This window comes from Vanrija pseudolonga, chromosome 4 (assembly GCF_020906515.1).
Source record: "Vanrija pseudolonga chromosome 4, complete sequence".
NCBI lineage: Eukaryota > Fungi > Basidiomycota > Tremellomycetes > Trichosporonales > Trichosporonaceae > Vanrija > Vanrija pseudolonga.
This window is the reverse complement of record NC_085852.1, coordinates 755941-771200: the sequence shown is the minus strand read 5'-3', so window position 1 is coordinate 771200 and position 15260 is coordinate 755941. Positions and strand designations below refer to the sequence as shown.

Here is a 15260-nt window from a genome sequence, read left to right as displayed (position 1 = left end):
AGGCCCGGAGCGCGTGAGAGATCAACATTTTGGGATTAATATTGAGTAATGTTTGATAAAATAATAATTCATTGTTGTTAATCAGGCTCCGTGGCAGGCAGACAGCACGGTAGCTGGGCCACGCGTCATGCACGACGAGTCGTCGTTGCCTGCCAGCGCGAACGCCTTGGGACCTTGGACGCATCCACCACATCACACCCCACTCCACGCTAGCATCCTCATCTCGGCCACTCTCACCAAAAGCAATGGCTCAACCGCCCTTCATGTCATCGCGCTCGCCCCCACCATTGCAACACCCAAAGCCAACACACCCGGCATACCCGCCCCCAGAGCCACCTCACACACCAGGACGCAGCTCGGCGTCCTCCCCTTACTCGATCACGGGACGACTCAGCCAGGATGACGGCGGCTACCAGCGATACTCGTCGCCGCCCGTCGATGTGAACCAGCAGCAACAACAGCACCAGCAGCAGCACCACGGTGCCGCCTCGACTTCGGCGTACAACCCCAGAGCTGGGAGCTCGGCGCACGCGCGTGGCTTCGGCGCAGCCGGCCCTAACGCTGCCATGGGCTACAACAACAACAACAACTTTGGTGGCGGGTGGCCAGGCATGAACGACGCGACGGCCCAGATGGGCATGCAGTTTGCCGGCAGCGCTGTGCAGGCTGGTCACGACTACGTCGAGAAGAACGTGAGTCTGATACAGCTAAAGCCTGGGCTGACGATCAGCTTCACCGGTACATCCCCTTGCCGCTCGTCAAGACATGCTTCTCGGTCACCAACTCGTATGTGCTTCGCAAGCTCCGCCTGGTGCTTTTCCCCTGGAGGCATAGGCCGTGGGGCCGCCAGATCCGCCGGGCGGCGGAAGGTGGCAGCGTCGACGCGTGGGCTCCGCCAAGAGATGACATCAACGCGCCTGATCTCTACATCCCGACCATGGCGCTGGTGACCTACACGCTGCTTGCGACGCTTGCCTCGGGCCTGCAGTCGCGCTTCGACCCGGAAGTCCTTGGCCTGTCGCTCTCCAAGGCCATTGGTGTGGTAGTCACCGAGTTTGTCGTCATCAAGCTCGGCTGCTACCTGCTGGATGTTCGCGGTGGCGGCGCCAGCGGCGTCGAGCTCCTCGGCTACGGGGGATACAAGTTTGTTGGGTGGGTAGCTCATCTTTCATGAAGACCCATGCTAACGGCCGCAGCATCATTGCTACCATCCTCGTGTCGTTCCTCAACGTCGGATGGGCCTTCACTGGGGCAACGTTCTTCTACACGTTCTGCGCCAACGCGTTCTTCCTGGTGCGTACAATGACTGCATCATCTGCTCCTCTGCTAACCCTGCCCAGCTACGATCGCTCAAATACGTCCTTCTTCCCGACCCGAGCACGTCTGCTACAGCAGCGACGCTGTCTCCTGGGCAGCGCAGCCGCCGTATCCAGTTCCTGTTCGTCGTCGCGATGGCACAGGCGCTGTGGATGGGGCTCTTGAGCCTGGTGTAGAGCAGTGTAGAGGACAAGTCATATGCATAGGCGGAGTGTGGACGAGACGAGATGCATGCTGCAAACGAAGGATGGTTGCGGCTGGGCCGCCACAAAGGCCGCTTCCGCCACGTGGTGCGAAATCGCCGGAGTCGGACGCAGTGGGCGGAAAAGTCAGGAGTGGCTTTGGTTTGGGTGCGAGGCGAGCCAGCCAGCAGCCATTCATTGTCGACCTCGTCGACTTTACATGCACTCTCCAGCCTCTCGCCATGTCTCTTTCTTCTCTTTCAGGTGTGCGCTCGCGCGTCACTGGGCGTGAGTAGTTGGCGGGCTCGTACCTTTAGCACAACCACTCACACACCCGCAGTCATCTCGAGCGTCGCTGGCCCCTCGCGCCTGTTCTCGGCCTCTGCCGTCGCCTCGGCGTCGAGCGCAAAGGAGAATGCGCGCCGCAAAAAGGCCAAGATGCTGGCCAAGCGTGCCGCGCACGATGCCCAGTGGGCCGCCGAGGCGTCGGACCACGCCCTCGGCTCGCCGCACTCGGGCGACCCGTCGGCGCTGTACAACGGCTCGCGGCTGCAGCGCACCGTGCTGACGGCCGAGAGCGTGTGGTATGCCCCGCTGCCAAACTACGCTGCGGGCGAGGAGCCGGCGCACTACCTGCCCGGCCTGAGCGCCGCCGACAAGGAGCTGCTCTTCGGCGCCGTGCCGGCTGCCACTACCGCGCTCGCGTTCGACCCCGAAAGGCCCGCCGCCAGCGCAGCCGTCGCGGCCGACCAGGAGCAGCAGACCGAGACGATGCGCCGCATCCTCGACCTGCGCAACTCGGACAAGGAGGGCATCCACGTCGTCAACCGCCAGCGCATCGCCGAGGAGTTTGGACGGAAAACCGAGTCGGGCGGCCTCGACACCGGCTCGTCAGAGGTCCAGGCAGCGCTCCTCACCTACAAGATCCGTAACCTCTACGAGCACCTCCACACGGGCCTCAACTCGCGCGACACGGCCAACCGCCGCAACCTCCGCCTGCTCGTCCACAAGCGCGCCCGCGTCCTCAAGTACTTCAAGCGCCAGGACGAGGTTGCGTACGACGAGCTGCTCAAGGACCTCGGCCTCACACGGCGCGCGGTCGAGGGCGAGATCAAGATGGGCATGTAGAAGACGAAGAAGTGATGGTGAGTGCGAGTGCGAGTTGTGCCCCCCCTCCCTTTCCCTTGCCGAGTGATGTTTTTTTTACCAAACCTGATTTAATGAGCCTGAGCCGCTTGCGGCAAAGCTGTTATCTTTTTACGTCTGACGATCTTCTTCTTCTTCTCCTGCTCCGTGATTACTCGCGAGCTGCGCTGACAAAACGCAGGGTCAGTACGATACGATCAATACCATGTACCGTGCTGTATAGTTGCATATGTTGCATTTGTTCATTCCTCTCGGCGGGTGTGGCGTGGCGTGGCGGCGCAAGGAGATTGGACAATCTTGGGGCGAAACTGCACTCACTGAGCCAGTGTCCTCAGCCCGTGGCCATCAGCATTGTCGTCGCCGTACACAACTACTGCATCGATGCCCGCATCGTATCCGCAATGACCACGAATCCATGCCTGAAATGGTATAACTACAACTACAATATCATTGTTTTACTCCTTCTTCTCCTCCTTGGGCTCGAGGGCAACCAGCAGAGCACCCTCCTCAACAGCCTGACCCTTGGCAACGTTGACCTGCGCGACCTTGCCGTCGTGGCCGGCGCGGATGTTGATCTCCATCTTCATACTTTCCAGGACGGCAACGACCTGGCCCTCGGTGACAGTGTCTCCAGGAGCGACCTTGACATCGATGACAGTCGCGGGCATAGGGGCCGTGAGCGCGTCCGAAGACGACGCACCGGCACCCTCGGCCTCAACCTCGGCACCACGGCGGCGGAGAACGTGCGAGCCCTCAGGCGTGAAGAGGTGGAGCTTGGGGCCGTGGGGGATGACGGTCGCCTGCGCACGTCCGTTGGCGAACTGCGTAACGAGCTCGTTGGGGCCAGTGCGGCTGGCAGTCGCCTGAAGGTCCGTCGTCTTGTCGCCCGTCGTGACGCTGATGTCGTACGCACCCTGCTCGCGCTGGGTGAGCTGGACAACACCCTCGTCAAAGGTGTAGGTGTGGATCGACTCGTCGCTGAACCTCCGGCCGGGAAGCGAGCCCCAAGCACCCGAGCCAGGCTCGTGGTGGGCAATGGACAGAGCAGCCTGGGCGAGAACCTCGGGCGCGGTGACCTTCTCGGGGAAGAGCTCGTCGTGGTGCTCAGGGATGAAGTTGGTCTCGACAGGGCCGGCGACAAAGTCGGGGTGGCCGGCAACGGAGCGGAGGAACTCGACGTTGGTTGAGGGGCCGACAACCTGGTACTGGTCAAGAGCCGAGCGGAGGAGCGCAAGAGCCTCGGTGCGGTCGCGGCCGTGAACGATGAGCTTGGCAATCATGGGGTCGTAGTAGGACGAGACGTCATCGCCCTCACGGAAGCCAGTGTCGAGACGGTGGGGAGCGTCGCGGGGAGCAGCAGTGTGGATGAGGCGGCCGGCGTCGGGGAGGAAGTTGGCCTCGGGACGCTCAGCGTAGATACGGGCCTCGAAGGCGTGGCCGATGCAGGGGACCTCGGCCTGGGTGATGGGGAGCTCGTTGCCGGCGGCAACGGACAGCTGCCAAGCAACGAGGTCGATGCCAGTGACCTCCTCGGTGACGGGGTGCTCGACCTGGAGACGAGTGTTCATCTCCATGAAGAAGAACTCGCCGCTGTCGGCGTCCATGATGAACTCGACGGTACCAGCGCCAACGTAGTCGACAGCCTTGGCGGCGGCGACGGCCTTGTCGGCAAGATCCTTCTTGGTCTCGGCGCTAAGGCCGGGAGCGGGGGCCTCCTCGATGATCTCTGAAAGGGTGTGAGTTGGTATTCCTTGTGGCTACCGTGGTTACTCACTCTGGTGACGACGCTGGACCGAGCAGTCACGCTCCCAGAGCGAGACGCAGTTGCCCTTGGAGTCGGCGAAGACCTGAACCTCAATGTGGCGGGGACGCTCGAGCCAGCGCTCGAACAGAACCTCGTCGTTGCCGAACGACTTGATGGCCTCACGCTTGGCCGAGCGGAGCTCGTCGACAAAGTCCTCAATCTTGCGGACGACACGCATACCCTTACCACCACCACCGTGGGTGGGCTTGATGAGGAGAGGGAAGCCGACATCGCCTGCAGCCTTCACGAGGACCTCCTCGTCCTGGTTGGCACCGTGGTAGCCGGGAACACAAGGAACACCAGCGGCAAGCATGATCTCCTTGGATTCACGCTTCGAGCCCATGGCGCGGATAGCCTCGGCGGGAGGGCCGACGAACTCGAGGCCGGCGTTGCGGACACGCGCGGCAAACTCAGGCGATTCGGACAGGAAACCGTAGCCTGGGTGGATGGCGTCGGCGCCCGAGGCGGCAGCGACAGCGAGGAGCTTGTCGGCGACGAGCTAGACATCAGCATTGGTGTTCCAGCTGCCCAAAACTCACGTAAGACTCGGCGGCAGGGGCAGGGCCAATGTGGTACGCCTCGTCGGCCTGACTGTCAGCTGCGCTCCACAGCTCCGCGTGCTCACCATCTCAACGTGGAGACATCCGCGGTCGGCATCAGAGTAGACGGCAACGGTACGGATACCGAGCTTGCGGGCCGTCTTGATGACACGGCAGGCAATCTCACCACTGCGAGTCTGTCAGCTCCACTCGCCAGCGCCTGCTCGCTCGCTCGTTACTCACCGGTTGGCGATGAGGACCTTCTTCAAGTGCTTCGAGTTGGGGCCGAGCGGGGGGAGCGCGACGTTGGTCGTCGTGACCGACTGGACCGCCGTCGCCATTGATCGTGCGCGGGGGAGCGTCGAGGCGGACAGGACGACGGGGCGGGTCGACATGGGGCGGGTGGTGCGGGCGATCGAGGCGGCCGAGGGGAGAGTGGCACGCGGCCTTGCGCGCGCGATGGCGCGGATGAGAGCTGGCGAGTACATTGTTGTTGTTGTGAGCTAGGTGCTCGTTCGTGTCAAGCAGTAGTGGTCGTGTCGCGGAGAGTAGTGAGAGCACAAAGTAAAATAAAAGCAGGCGAGAGGGGGGGTTGGTGGTTGCTCGAGGGTTGCTCGGTGGGGTAGATGAATGCCTGCGGTTGCCTGGTGGTTGTGCCGGTCGGAGCTTGGCTGTTAGCCGAAATGACCACCCAGGCGTGTTGATGGGTGGCAGGTGACTGGCTGGACTGGCTGAAAATCCGGGACCCACACTGCAACGGCCGCGTAGAAGTGCGGGTTGCAGCGGGGTACAGCGGGGCAGACGGAGAGCGCGGAGGGGCAGCGGCCCAGCGGCCAGCGGGATGCACGCGCGTGTATGCATACAACAGCAAAACTGGCACGCCGACGCGAGGTGCTCCTCCTCCCTCTCTCCTCGTCCATCTCGCCAAGCGGGCCGTGAGCGGAACTTGGGCGGTAAGCCGACCCCCACCGCGTGCCGTGACGTCAGCGCTCACTGTACTGCACTCCCTCGCATCTCCGCGCTGGCCGACGACTTCCGCGCGTCGCATCGCACACACCACTACACGTCTCTCACCATTCCACCGCCGGCGACACTCACTCCTACAGTCCGAGCAGCCCTCCACTACCGTCACCAACCCCTCCGCCCAATGTCCGACCCCAAGGCAAGCACGACCCGGCAGCGTACAGCCGCCAGCGCCAGCGCCAGCACCAGCGAAAGCAGCAGCAGGATACCCGACCCTGCTGCCCCTGTCGCCGCCGCGGCGCCCCACACCGATACCAACACCGCCCGCGACCACCGTATCCGCGCGGCCGTGAGCGACTCGGCCAAGCGCCAAGTGACTAGCTACGCCGATATCGCGCGCGACGCGGTGTTGAGCGGCGCGTGGGCGTACCCCATCTATGTGGGTTGTAATCGCGACGATCACTGACGGCGCCAGGGCGGCCTGTACATCTTATCGCGTATGACGTGTTCGCCCCGCCGCGGCGACTGACGGCGGCGCAGATCCCAGACTCCTTATCCCCGTGCTGCCCGTCCTCGTCCGCGCGCTGCTCATCAGCGCCGGCGTGGTCGCGGCCGCCTTCTTCCTCCTCTACCTTCCCCAGGTGGCGTGGCTCGCCCTCTTCTCCGGCCCGTTAGCCTTTGCGGCCGCGGTGCCCCTCGTGCTCGCCGAGGCCTGGATCGTCCTCGTGTTCCTCGGCAAGAACTTTCTCCTGGGCCAGCTCAACACTGACCTCTTTGATGCTGTGAGGGCGGGGCGGCGGCTGTGCAGGCGCTCGGCTCGTGCTCGTACTTGTACTCACGCCCACAGGTGCTCGTGCAGCGAGGCTACTCCACGCTCGTGGAGAAGGGCCGTTCCGTCTCGACAAAGAAGGGCAGCAACGTTCGCATCCTTGGCAACATCCTGACCCGTCCCCTCTCAAAGTTTAGCACTGACAGCGTCGTGCGCTACATTATCACGCTCCCTCTTAATTTTATCCCTGTTGTCGGCACGGCCTTTTTCTTGGGCTACAACGGTGCGTCAAAAGAAGCAATCATCTACATCAACTCTGTCCTAACCCTGGTGGGGACAGGCTACAAGTCGGGACCCGGTTACCACGCGCGCTACTTCCAGCTCAAGGGCTTCAACAAGGAGGAGCGCGACGCGTTCATCAAGGAACGCCGCGGCGCGTACTCTGGGTACGGCGTTCTAGAGTAGTTGGCAGTTCCCACTAACATCTAGCTTTGGCACCGTCGCTATTGCCTTCAACCTCGTGCCCATCGTTTCGGTCCTCTTGTCGCGTATGTTGCGACAAGAGAATGCCCCTGCTACTGTCTGCTCACCTACCCAGTAACGACCAGCGTCGGTGCGGCCCTGTGGGCAGCCGACATTGAGTCGTCGTCCAAAGCCGTCTCGGAGCGTTCCCACACGTACCCGGTCGAGCTCCCGGTCGCCCTTTCTGCGGGCTCGACCTGATGTAGAGGCCGATCAGTCATGTGAGGCCAAACTGCCCTCTACTGTACCAAGAACCACGACATAGATACTTCATTTCGCCCCCTGTTGACCCGCTACCGTTCAAGCCTCCTGCCTAGACACCTTCACGCCCACCAATGTCCTTCGTTGTAGCTTGCCCAGCCGCCCGGTTTATCCAACCTCATACATTGCTATGTATCATCTCGATCTACACGGCGCGTTAGCCGCCAAACTATATTTTCCTTCGCTTAAAGAGCAGTGTCGAGGGGCGAGAAGACCTGGACGCCACGCTTCTTGTAGAAGTCGACGACCTTCTCGACCTTGGCGGCAATCTGCTCGCCGTCGAGGCCGAACTTCTTGTAGACCTGGAGGTAGGGGCCCGAGGCACCGAAGGTGTCGATACCAATGTGCTCGTGCGAGTACTTGGCCCAACCGAAGGTCGAGTAAGCCTCGATCGAGACAATGGGGGCACCCGAGGGGAGGGTGGCGACCTTGTAGTCGTGGGGCTGCTGGTCGAAGGTGATGAAGCAGGGGATCGAGGTGATGCGGACCTTGAGGCCCTTGGCGCGGAGGACCTTGGCGGCGTCAACGGCAATCGAAACCTCCGAACCGGTCGAGACGAGGGTAACGTCGGCGTTCTGCTCCTCCTGGAGGACGTAACCACCCTTCGAGGCCTTCTCAATGGACGAGCCCTCGAGCTGGGGGAGGTTCTGGCGCGAAAGAGCGAGAACCGAGGGGGTGTGGACCGACTTGATGGCGACAAGGTAGGCGGCCGAGGTCTCGTTGCCGTCGGCAGGGCGCCAGAACTCGAGGTTGGGGGTAGCACGGAGCCAGGCAGCAGTCTCGATGGGCTGGTGGGTGGGGCCGTCCTCACCAAGACCAATCGAGTCGTGGGTGGCGACGTTGAGGACGCGGAGGTGCGAGAGAGCCGAGAGACGGACGGCACCGGCGGCGTACGAGACGAAGTTGAGGAAGGTGGCACCGAAGGGGATGAGACCACCGTAAGCGGCAAGACCGTTGCAGATGGCGGTCATACCGTGCTCACGGACACCGAAGCGGAAGTAGCGGCCGGCGTACGAGCCAAGGCCGGTCGAGGGAGGCTGGAAGTCCTCGGCGCCCTTCCAGCGGGTGAGGTTCGAGCCGGTAAGGTCGGCCGAGCCACCAACAAGCTCGGGGATGTGGGGGGCAAGGGCGTTGATGATGTTCTCCGAGAGCTTGCGCGAGGCAACGGCGGGCTGGTCGGGGGTGAAGACGGGGAGGTGCTTCTCCCAGCCGTCGGGGAGACGGCCCTCAACACGGCGAGTGAACTCGGCACCGTCCTGGGGGTACTGAGCCTCGTACTTCTTGAGGAGAGCGTCCCACTCGGCGTTGGCCTTCTCACCGGCCTGGGCCTTCTTGGCCCAGAGGTCGGCAACCTGGGGAGGAACAACGAACGACTCCTCGGGGTTGAAGCCGAACTTGGTCTTGAGCTGCTTGATGTCGTCAGCCTTGAGGGGGGCGCCGTGGACGTCGTGGGTGCCGGCCTTGGTCGAGCCGTAACCAATGGTGGTCTTGAGGGCGATCAGAGTGGGCTTGGCGTTGTTGTCGCGAGCCTCGGCAATGGCGCCAGCAATGGCGTTGAGGTCGTTGTCACCGGCAGTGACGTGGAGGACCTCCCAGCCGTACGAGCGGAAGCGGGCCTCGACGTCCTCGGTGAACGAGACGGCGGTGTCACCGTCAATGGTGATGTGGTTGTCGTCCCAGATGGCAATGAGGTTGCCGAGCTGGAGGTGACTAAATTGAGGGTCAGCGGTGAAAAAATCGGCGACGTCATTGCTCAAGCTAGTGACTTACCCAGCAAGCGAGGCGGCCTCCGAGGCAACACCCTCCTGGAGACAGCCGTCACCGAGGAAGACTATGACGGGTTAGAACGTGCTCAGGACGGGGATGTGGCCCGACGGCCCAACTCACCGTAGGTCTTGTTGTTGACAAGGGGGAAGCCGTCCTTGTTGAAGACGGCGCCGACGTGGGCCTGGGCGATAGCGAGACCGACGGCGTTGGAGATACCTGAAACGAGAGTGTCAGGAACAGGCAAAGCGGTATCTACAGGCATAGCAGTTACGTACCCTGGCCGAGGGGGCCGGTGGTGACCTCGATACCGTCAGTGATGCCAACCTCGGGGTGGCCGGGGGTGATCGAGTCGACCTGACGGAAGTTCTTCAGGTCGTCGAGCGAGACCTTGTAGCCGGCAAGGTGGAGGAGGATGTACTGGAGAGCACAACTGAGCCGCGCATCAGTATGAGATCGGCGTCAACACGGCCCAAAGTACTCACGCGTGGCCGTTCGAGAGAACGAAGCGGTCACGGTTGTACCAGTGCGAGTTCTTGGGGTTGTTGTTGAGGAAACGGCTCCAGAGAACGTGAGCGACGGGGGCCATGCCCTGGAGACAGTGTTAGTGGTCTGGAGAATGCTGCGCTGTTGCGCTGCGGTTGTGGCTGATTCTGATACTTGCCATGGGAGCACCGGGGTGACCCGAGTTGGACTAGAAACGTGGTCAGCGAAAGTTGGAATTGTGTGCGCGGTCAAACTCACCTTGGCGACAACATCGGCCGCAAGGGTACGGATGGTGCTGGCGGTGGGTCAGCACGGCGTGGGGGCAGCCAGTGTGCTGAGCAAGGCAGTAGCAGCTTGACAGCGCTTGCTGCCTTGCTCAGCGACGTCGAGCGGACCTACTTGACAGCGAGCTGGTCAACCTCAGTGAAGCCCTGGATAGACATGTTTCTGAGGGCGGTGTGAGCAGTGTAGCTAGGGCGAGTGTCATGACTGTCTCGACTACTTACCTAGATGTTTTTAGGATGAGAGATGAGAGGAGATGAAGAGGGAGGAGATGGTTATAATTGTTTTAAGGAAGGCCGTGGAAGAGGGGGTGGTGGTGGTGGTGGTGCGGCAGGCGGCTGTAGGGCAGGGCAGAGAGGGGAGGGGGGTGTCCAGTCGGTGGTTGGGGGGGAAGGGGGGCGCTGGGAGTGGTGGAGGGTGGAGGGAGGGGGACAGGGGACGTGCGTGGTTGGTGGGGGTGGTGCAGTGGGAACGGTGAGGTGATGGGGGGGAGCGGACACTGCCAGGCGGGGCAAAGGAAGGGGGGGGGCGCGACCTGCGCGACCTGCGCGACCTGCGAGCTGCATGTCATGCTACTTGCCAATGGGCTGCCATTGCCGCATCATCGTCCTGGTTCCTGCTTTGCTTCTGCCCTACTGCCTGTCGTCATGTTCTGCTCTATCGTCACTGCTGAACCGGGTCGCTCTGCAGGTAGCCCCAGCCAGCAGCCAAAGCCCCGCCCCGCCCTGAGTGAAAAAAGCCGTGGCGCGGACTAGTCCAGTCCGCTCTGTCCGCTCACTGCCGCTCACTCAAATCCGGACCGGCCGTTCCGACGACAACGACCTGCGCGTCGCTGTCTGCTTCCTGGTATTAAACAGCAGCATCGCAGTACATAGAGGAAGGGGCGCAGCCACCTGCATGCATGTGCACACTGGGCATAGGCCCTCCGCCCAGTGCAGTGTTAGATCTGAACCAACCCCTTGCCAAAGGCGGCATCGCGGCACGCTGATCGATCGAATGGGCGGCTACGCCCCCGTCCGCGCCGACGAGCCATCTACCACCTTCGCGCCGGACCCTCGGCCCGTGGCCTACCGCCCGCTCGCCCCGCTCGTCCACTACTGACGACAGTCAGCACAAACACGACTGACTGACTGCTTACTGCTGCTCGACACCGAGCGGGGCAGCTCCTCACACTCATTGCAGAGCCGCGAGCCTGGACGCGCCGGCTGCCAAGGAGCGACGTCTGCCCGTTGCCTGCTTGCTTGCTCTGCTCGGCTGCGAACTAGCGCCGCAGAACGACACAACCTTACTTTGTAGCAACCGCCCGTGCAGATCGTGATCGGCGCATCTGCCCTCGGCAGGACGGCGGCTAGCAGCAGCAACAGGCAGCAGGCTTCGCTCGGCACTCTCAAGACATAGTCAGCAGTCTCAACGTCGCGACGGATGCCGAGAACCCCACTGTACGCCGTAAGGCCACCGTAAGGTCGTGAGCTCTATCAGTCATCGGCAGCTTGGCACAAGCCACGTGGCATGTCCGTCGGAACAGGCCTAGCCGAGGAGCACTCTTCGGCGCAGCCTCGAGACTGTGGACTGCGGACGTCGGGGCAGCGGCGAGCGAGCACGCCAGGATGCTGCGCGGCGCGCTGGGCCGACGCGCACGCAGAGCGGAGCGAGCGGACATGACGCCGCGCCGTGCGATCGGCGGATCTGAGGGCCACAAAGGGTGTCGCGCTCGCCTTACGTTCGGTGTTGGTTCGACCACCATCGGCCGGCCATAGGCAAGTCCGAGGCGGGTCTGCCTCTCGTCCGGAGAGTGCGCGTCGGCAGGCCTGCTGTGGCAATGACGAGGGGTAGCAGGCAGCCGCAGTACAGGACTCGGCGCGCACTGCCGCACTGCGTCGGTCGGATCTGTGCCGCCTCCCAAGTCGCGCCTCCCCTGCGCGCAACCATCACGCCGTCCCCGCTCGATACACAGACTGCTACCAATGCATCGTCACACTGCCGTCCGTCGTCTCCATAGCCCCCCGCTCCGCGCCCAGGCCCGCGCTATGCCTTGCCATGCCTCGAGTCGGTGTTCTCAACGACCAGCTTGTCGCCCGTAGCGTACAGCGCGTTGATCTCGCCGGCGCGCTCGACGACCGGCGCTGCCGCCTTGGCGGCGTCGTACCACTTGGCCAGGTCAGCCTCGGACAGCTTGCGCGCGCCAACAGACGCCGGGATCGTCGTCGTGTCGCCTAGTGTCGCGAGCGCGGGCGCGAAGCTCTCGTCTGTCCGCCGGAGGAAGTACGCGTGGAAGTTGTACGACGCGAAGCGGGACGCGCCGGCGCGCGTCGCCGCATACAGGGACTGCACTTGGGCCAGCGTGGGCATTGTCGTGTTGGTGTGCTGTCGCTGTGTGCGTTGAGGTGTTGGTGGTTGGTGGTTGCACTCGACTCTGTGACCTCACTTGCCGCCCCACCCAACCCGACGCCGACGCCGGCTGGTCGGTTCGGCACTGGCTGACAGGCAGCCCGATTTGATCCCGCTCGAGCTCCTTTGTCAATGCTCGCAATGATGCATGCTGCTGCTGCTTTGATAATGATACACTGCTTGGCGCCTTTGACGACTACTACAACCCTCTCACCCCCCGGCCCAAAGCCCAGCTAGCGGCTCAGGTGATGCTGCATGCTCTTGTAGTGCGCAATGTGACCCTCGCTCGCAGCGAGCATCTCACGCGCCATGTTGTAGACTTGGGATCCACGCGCATTGAACACGGTGGCGTTGCTGTGGTGTCAGATCTAGTTACTTGAGTGAGACACCCACGCAAACATCAGACGAATGTCTCGCTCAAACTCATCGATCGTAGAGATGGTCCCGTCCTTGATGCGCGCACGGATAGTCTTGAGGTCCATGGGGCGCTTGATAATGTCGTAGTAGTCGGCCGCCTCGCTCTTCTTCACCGGATTCGAAAACACTGGCCCAAACTTGTGCTGCGAAATGGTGTCGAGGAGCGACAGTATCAACTTTTGCGTGTTGCGTTGCTCGCGTGGAGACGAGTGTCGTGGTGCTCGGCCCCGCGTCGACGCCGTCGCAGTCGTCGATGGCCCAGCCCCCGCCGGTGCAGGACTCGCGTCTGCCTCGTCACCTTCATCTCCGGCTGACTCGGGTGCGGCTGGCAGGGGGGCTACCTGTCAGCGGGAATGGTCATTGGTTATGTTCTCTCTTATCCACAAACACGGCACGGTCAAGTAAATCAGAAGGAAACGAAAAACTTACTCCGGGCCGCACCTCGTTTGCCTCGTTTTTCGGTCGGCGTTGCGACTTCAGGCGCAGGCTTTCGACGGCCAGAGGTTCGCAGGCTCCGCTTCTCCTCTTCAGGCTCTTCGGTGTCCTCTTCCTCCTTGTCTTCATCCCGGTCCTCTTGCTCGTCCTTGACCGACGCGGCTTCGCTCGCGCCCCGCGCGGCCTTGGTGACGACATCGTCGCGGATAACCCGTGGTCGCCCGCGGCGACGAGGTCCACTGTCCGCCCCGGTTGGTGTCCCAGAGGCAGCTGAAGATGCGGATTGCCCGCGCTTAGGTGGAGGCGAGTCCTCTTTCTTGGCAAGGCTGCGGCGCGAAGCTCGGCGGCCGCGCTGCTGGACTTCGACATCCGCCTCCTCCTTGACCTCGGCATCCTCGTCATCGTCGGATCCAGCATTGCTAGCGGCAGGCGAAGCGCCACGCCTGTTCGATCGCTTGCTCACAGGCACACTGCCAGGTTGGCTGCCCGCTTTGCGCTTGCGACCCCGGGTCGACGCAGTGACGGGTGTTGGCGAAGACGGTGCGGCGTCGGTGGGCACATCCTCTCCGGGAAGCGGCGAGAGTTCGGATGCTGGCGACAGCTCGGGGGACGAAGGTGTCGTGGGCTTGGGAGTCGTAGGTTCAGACGCTTCGGCAGCAGCCTCCTTGTCGTCATCCTCCTCCTCGGCCTCCTCTTCTGCTTCCTCCTCATCCGCCTCCTCCTCCTCCTCCTCCTCCTCCTCCTCCTCCTCTTCCTCCTCAGCCTTCTCGTCAACGTCCATCGCCTCGACTTCGGCGTCAGACTCCTTGGTGGGAGCGTCCTCAGTTTCGTCGGCGACCTCCGCAGCTTCCTCGGCCTCAATGGCCTTGTCCGCAGCGTCGTCTTGCTCGGCTTCCTCCTCGGCCTCCTCCTCGTCGGCCTCCTCTTCGGCTTCCTCTTTCTCCTCCTCCTTTTCTGCCTCCACTTCCTCCTCGGTCTCCGGCTTCTTGTCGGCCTCTAAGGATTCCTCCTCGTCTTCGGCCTTGGATGGCTCGTCGACAGTCGGCTCCTCCGTGGGTGTTGACTCGGCTTCGGCTTCCTCGTTGCCGTCTTCAGCAGCCTCCGGGTCGGCTGCCTTCTCTGGCTCGTCCGGCTGAGCCGCGTCCTCATCCTTGCCAGCGTCCGCCGCGTCCTCGTCCTCGGCAGGCTGGATGTGGATCTCTGGAACTGTTGTGGCTGGGGCTGTGTCGACTTCCTTGGTCTCCTCCTTGGGCTCAACAGGAGGCTGGGCTGATTCGGGACCGGCTTCGACGGCAGCCTTGACGGCTGACGGCAGCGGCGCCCAAGAGTCGACCACCGACTTGCCGTACCGCTTTGCGAGGGCCTGGCGGATCTCGAGATGAATCTTGTCGTCCAACTCTCCAGCCTTAATGGCCGTGATCTCTCTCATCAACTCGCTACGCAAGTGTCAGCAAGTGTCAGCCCGACGCCTTCCCCCGCTCCAACGCACGTGAAACGCTGCTCGTAGTTTGCAATTTGATGCTTGAGCTCTTCCATCCTCGCAAAGTAGAAGGTGCGCGCGAGCTGGAGGTGGACTCTGGCTGTGACATGGGGTTAGTGACCTGCGGGGCAAATCCGTCCACAACAACCAACCTTGAGGTTTGGCGCCTTCAGGAGCGGGGCTGGCCGTCGTCAGCCGCGAAATCATCACACTGCACACAAAGGCCCCCCCATGCCGGGGTACATACACATTGATCTCGATGCTTCCCATGAGCGCCACGTAGGACGATTCACAGGCCTCGGGCGTAAAGTAGTCGGTTGGCCGACCGACGATGCAAGGGTGCGCCAACAAGAGTTTGCTGACGGCTGGCCAGTTGGCGGCACCGACTTTGTACACCGCCTGGGAGAGGAGGAGTTTCTCCTGCACCGACAGGTGGTCCACCGCCGCCAGCTGGACCATGGTGATCTGTTGTAGAGTGGTAGTGTGTGCGATCAAGACACGATGT

General features: G+C 62.6%; 7 protein-coding genes across 8 annotated transcripts; 3 read left to right on the top strand and 4 right to left on the bottom strand.

Moving 5' to 3' along the window:
* The first annotated feature begins 207 nt into the window (after window positions 1-207).
* On the top strand, window positions 208-1550 carry hrf1 (Protein transport protein yif1). Its single transcript, XM_062772085.1, has 4 exons — window positions 208-692; window positions 731-1152; window positions 1197-1293; window positions 1341-1550. The coding sequence occupies exons 1-4, from the start codon at window positions 246-248 to the stop codon at window positions 1491-1493; spliced, it is 1119 nt and encodes a 372-aa protein (XP_062628069.1). The 5' UTR covers window positions 208-245; the 3' UTR covers window positions 1494-1550.
* A 181-nt stretch (window positions 1551-1731) lies between these two features.
* On the top strand, window positions 1732-2895 carry MRPS28 (37S ribosomal protein S28, mitochondrial). Its single transcript, XM_062772084.1, has 3 exons — window positions 1732-1787; window positions 1840-2644; window positions 2827-2895. Exons 1-2 carry the CDS (start codon window positions 1742-1744, stop codon window positions 2625-2627), a joined length of 834 nt encoding a protein of 277 aa, XP_062628068.1. The 5' UTR covers window positions 1732-1741; the 3' UTR covers window positions 2628-2644; window positions 2827-2895.
* A 156-nt stretch (window positions 2896-3051) lies between these two features.
* On the bottom strand, window positions 3052-5619 carry Mccc1 (Methylcrotonoyl-CoA carboxylase subunit alpha, mitochondrial). Its single transcript, XM_062772083.1, has 5 exons — window positions 5232-5619; window positions 5075-5177; window positions 4989-5036; window positions 4420-4948; window positions 3052-4371 (listed from the first exon to the last, which is right to left on the bottom strand). Exons 1-5 carry the CDS (start codon window positions 5474-5476, stop codon window positions 3101-3103), a joined length of 2196 nt encoding a protein of 731 aa, XP_062628067.1. The 5' UTR covers window positions 5477-5619; the 3' UTR covers window positions 3052-3100.
* A 516-nt stretch (window positions 5620-6135) lies between these two features.
* Window positions 6136-7634, top strand: RRT8 (Outer spore wall protein RRT8; the record flags this gene model as incomplete). The annotated part of the gene is made up of 6 exons (XM_062772082.1): window positions 6136-6390; window positions 6427-6448; window positions 6492-6733; window positions 6799-7166; window positions 7210-7268; window positions 7319-7634. The coding sequence occupies 6 exons, from the start codon at window positions 6136-6138 to the stop codon at window positions 7441-7443; spliced, it is 1071 nt and encodes a 356-aa protein (XP_062628066.1). The 3' UTR covers window positions 7444-7634.
* Window positions 7611-10365, bottom strand: TKL1_1 (Transketolase 1). Of its 2 annotated transcripts, none has more exons than XM_062772080.1 (8): window positions 10260-10365; window positions 10153-10200; window positions 9928-10048; window positions 9753-9859; window positions 9546-9700; window positions 9391-9486; window positions 9274-9334; window positions 7611-9213 (listed from the first exon to the last, which is right to left on the bottom strand). In XM_062772080.1, exons 2-8 carry the CDS (start codon window positions 10194-10196, stop codon window positions 7689-7691), a joined length of 2109 nt encoding a protein of 702 aa, XP_062628064.1. In that variant the 5' UTR covers window positions 10197-10200; window positions 10260-10365; the 3' UTR covers window positions 7611-7688. The 2 variants fall into 2 exon arrangements, with proteins under 2 accessions (XP_062628064.1, XP_062628065.1); XM_062772081.1 differs by having other exon boundaries at window positions 10012-10048.
* A 1695-nt stretch (window positions 10366-12060) lies between these two features.
* LYRM4 (LYR motif-containing protein 4) lies at window positions 12061-12384 on the bottom strand (the record flags this gene model as incomplete). The annotated part of the gene is made up of 1 exon (XM_062772079.1): window positions 12061-12384. One exon carries the CDS (start codon window positions 12382-12384, stop codon window positions 12061-12063), a length of 324 nt encoding a protein of 107 aa, XP_062628063.1.
* A 164-nt stretch (window positions 12385-12548) lies between these two features.
* Window positions 12549-15237, bottom strand: Brd8 (Bromodomain-containing protein 8). Its single transcript, XM_062772078.1, has 6 exons — window positions 15003-15237; window positions 14908-14936; window positions 14765-14855; window positions 13270-14711; window positions 12817-13177; window positions 12549-12777 (listed from the first exon to the last, which is right to left on the bottom strand). Exons 1-6 carry the CDS (start codon window positions 15212-15214, stop codon window positions 12657-12659), a joined length of 2256 nt encoding a protein of 751 aa, XP_062628062.1. The 5' UTR covers window positions 15215-15237; the 3' UTR covers window positions 12549-12656.
* Between the last annotated feature and the right edge of the window lie 23 nt (window positions 15238-15260).